This window comes from Nanorana parkeri, unplaced genomic scaffold (genome assembly GCF_000935625.1).
Source record: "Nanorana parkeri isolate BGI_ZX_2015 unplaced genomic scaffold, ASM93562v1 scaffold219, whole genome shotgun sequence".
Lineage (NCBI taxonomy): Eukaryota > Metazoa > Chordata > Amphibia > Anura > Dicroglossidae > Nanorana > Nanorana parkeri.
Window position 1 is genome coordinate 1,137,982 of NW_017306487.1, and position 3,322 is coordinate 1,141,303.

Here is a 3,322-nt window from a genome sequence, read left to right on the forward strand (position 1 = left end):
CTGCCCCCCCCCCCCCCCCCCAAATATGAAGAAACACAGATCTTACGTACTTTCCACTTCTTTGATCTTCATTTCCCATGGTATGCAGGTTGTTCTAAAATTTTCAAAATCTCTTTTAAATTTTATCCATTTCTAAAAGACAGTAAACATATTGAATATCACACTTTTTCTGATTTGTACTCTGTCACAATCAAAAGTAAGGATAAAAACAATATTAACACTTAGGGGTCTATTCACAAAGCTGCCGAGGGCAGCCGAGTGAATGACCGATCAGAAGTGAAGTGAGCCGAACACTGTTCGGCTATTCACTTCAGGCTGGTACGGCTGATTTCAGCCCTATAAGCCATGTTTGGAAAAGTGATCATAGGGAACACTTGTGTTTTTGGATTGAGTGTATAAGGAATTCAAGCCAAACAGTTTAAACATACTTCTATGTTGGTCAAATGTGGCCTCACATTGTGTTGACTCAAACATTGTCTGAATGAGCCATTCCTGGACACTGATCTACACCAGTGTTATTTTTGACAGCAAGTTTCGATTTAGTTTTAGTCATAATCTTTTGACTAAAATGCCATTTAGTTTTAGTCATATTTTAATCATCTAAATTGATTTAGTTTTAGTCGACTAAATTTCATAAGATTTTAGTCGACTAAATCTACAGTAGATTTAGTCGACTAAAATCTAGTGGGTTTAGTTAAACAGCAATTTAAGAATTTCTCTAGAATTTCCAATTTGCTATATACTCCTATAGTAAACATCTGTTATCCTGTTATTACTTATGGTATTAACCCCTCCATGGCCGAGGCCTTTTTTTTTCATTTTTTGTTTACATGTTATAATCCACATTTTAGGCCTTGAAGTTACTTAAAACCTCCAAACATGATATATTTTCTGAAAGCCAAGACCCTATAGAATAAAATGGTGGCAGTTGCACATTTTTATGTTGCATGGTCTTAGCGCAACTTCTTATCAAACCCCAGAATGTAATAAAAAATGCACTTAAATGCCCTAAAACACAATTAAATACCCATTTTTTTAAATATAAAAGATGAGTTTACAAATAAATAGATACCCAACATGCCCAGGTTAAAAATTGTGTGCGTCTGTGAAACTGCAACAGAATTCAGTACCCCAAAAAGTCCATAGACGATGCTTTAAAAGCCCCCAGAGGTCATCAGTTTAGAGATAATCATACTCATAATTGCTCTCACTCTGGCGTGCGCAGCGAAACCCAACATGTGTAGCGTGATCATTGTTTTCATATGTAGGTGCACACAACGCGTGTTTACGCGAAAACGCACATGCTCGCAGGGGCGGGGGACTTTAATTTTTTTTATTATTTTCACATTTATTTTATTTAATATTTATTTTAAAAACTGGGATTTTTTTTGTTTGTTTTTTTACTTTATTTTAATTGCTATCACATAGGGGGGCTTACAAGCCCCCCCATGTGATAGCATATTGGTAGTGACAGGTACGCTTTAAGGGTATACTGGGGGTCCAAAAGGCCCCTAGTATCACCTTTAAACTTGAAATAAGCTATTGAACTGCAAATCGCACTTCAATAGCTTTTTGCAGGATTTTGGAATATATATAATCTTCTCTGGCTCTCCCTAGCCAACAGACGTTCCCTTTCTAACCCAATTATGTTACACTCCCCCTATCAATACCTAAAAATAAAGCACTTTGTGACCTCTACTATTCGTCTGCCTTACGATCGCCCATCACTCACTCAATTTGAGACTAACAGGATTATTCACAAAAGGGTGAAGAGTTTGGAGAAGGCAGGAGAAGTGAGCAATCTAGGACAAAATAGAACTTGTAAAAGTTCTCCAATTCAGGTCATTATCCAGTTCAGATATTTTGTCCTAGATCAGGGGTCTCAAACTCAATTCACTCAGGGGCCAGTCGACACATTTTTTCTCTCATGGGGGCCCCTTGGCAAATTTCATAGTTTAAATATTTTTTAACTATATCCGGTTTGGTACTACAGACGCTAATATACACTCACAATAAGGCCCCATTCATATCTGTAGGTTTAGGTGCGGCTAGCGATTCCTGCATCAGAAACTTGCATTTTCCTGCAGCAGGAATCCCTAATCTGGCGTTTAAAAGTGTCAGCTGTCACCTATTCAAGTTAATGATCAGGTGACAGAAGTTTCATGTAAACTCCTGCATACTGCATGCAATGATATGTGATATTATTACATGCGGTTAGAAAACACTCTCCCTGGATGCACACTCATTGCATTCAGGGAGAGTGATTGATTCCTAACCAAATGTAATCATATCACATATCTTTACATGCGGTGTGCAGGCGTTTACATGCAACTTCTGTCACCTGATCATTAACTTGAATAGGTGACAGCTTTCACTTTTAAACGTCAGATTAGAGATTTCTGCTGCAGGAAAAGGCAAGTTCCTGAGGCAGGAATCCCTAATTGCACCTAAAGATAGAGGTGTGAATGGAGCCTAGTACACTTCTATTCCCCCTCGTATACGTAAAAAAAAATACTACCCCTGTACATATAAATTAATACACCCCCCCCCCATGCATTTATATAGATATAAATAAAAGTGTGTGAAATAATTCCCAGTTGTCCTCCCGCACGTAAAATAAACTACAGACCCCCCTCTCCTGCTTACCTTTTTGCAGGGAGGAGGCTGTGAGGAGGCACATCGATCCATGGTGATCCAGTGGTTGATTGGTTAGGTCTGCTGCAGACCTTACCAAGCAATCCTTTCAGCCAGCGTTCACTGAAAGAGCGCTGGCCGAAAGGATCCGAGTGCCGGCACAGAATCAGCTACACGGTCTGCATCTGACATAGATTCACACCGTGTAGCTACTCCCGCAAGTCAGGTACGCGGTCTGTGACCGCATACCTGACTTCTGAGCTGGCTGCGGGCCACATAGTACCGGCGCGCGGGCCGCAAATGGCTCGGGGGTCGGTACTTTGAGACCACTGTCCTAGATTGTTCACGTCTCCTGCCTTCTCCAAACTCTTCACCCTTTTGTGAATAACCCTATAAATGTTGGGATGATCCTCGTTCACCGGGTCTGATCTCCTTTCTATATTGTTCTCTACTGTACAAGAGCTCTCCTAGACCCTATACTTATATAGGTAAAGGTGGCCCAGCAGCTAAACAGCAAATTAAGTTGTTGCTGATACAAAAAAACTAAAGAGGTCTGTTGGGCCTATCCACTGTAAACACAGAGGTGGATACACAATAATATGGAACCATAACGCATTGCAATTAACAGTTATGTATCACAATACAGAGCAATGAAAATAAGGGGGGGGGGGGGGGCGAACACGAAACT

At 40.3% G+C, this 3,322-nt stretch overlaps 1 protein-coding gene across 1 annotated transcript in view; it reads right to left on the reverse strand.

The window, feature by feature from the left end:
- Positions 1 to 3,322, reverse strand: part of LOC108786613 (transmembrane channel-like protein 2) — a 74,239-nt gene that overhangs the window by 62,551 nt on the left and 8,366 nt on the right. The window contains exon 4 of the mRNA XM_018555938.1: positions 51 to 132. Coding sequence (XP_018411440.1) covers positions 51 to 132 — 82 coding nt within the window. The remainder of the gene's footprint in view (positions 1 to 50; positions 133 to 3,322) is intronic.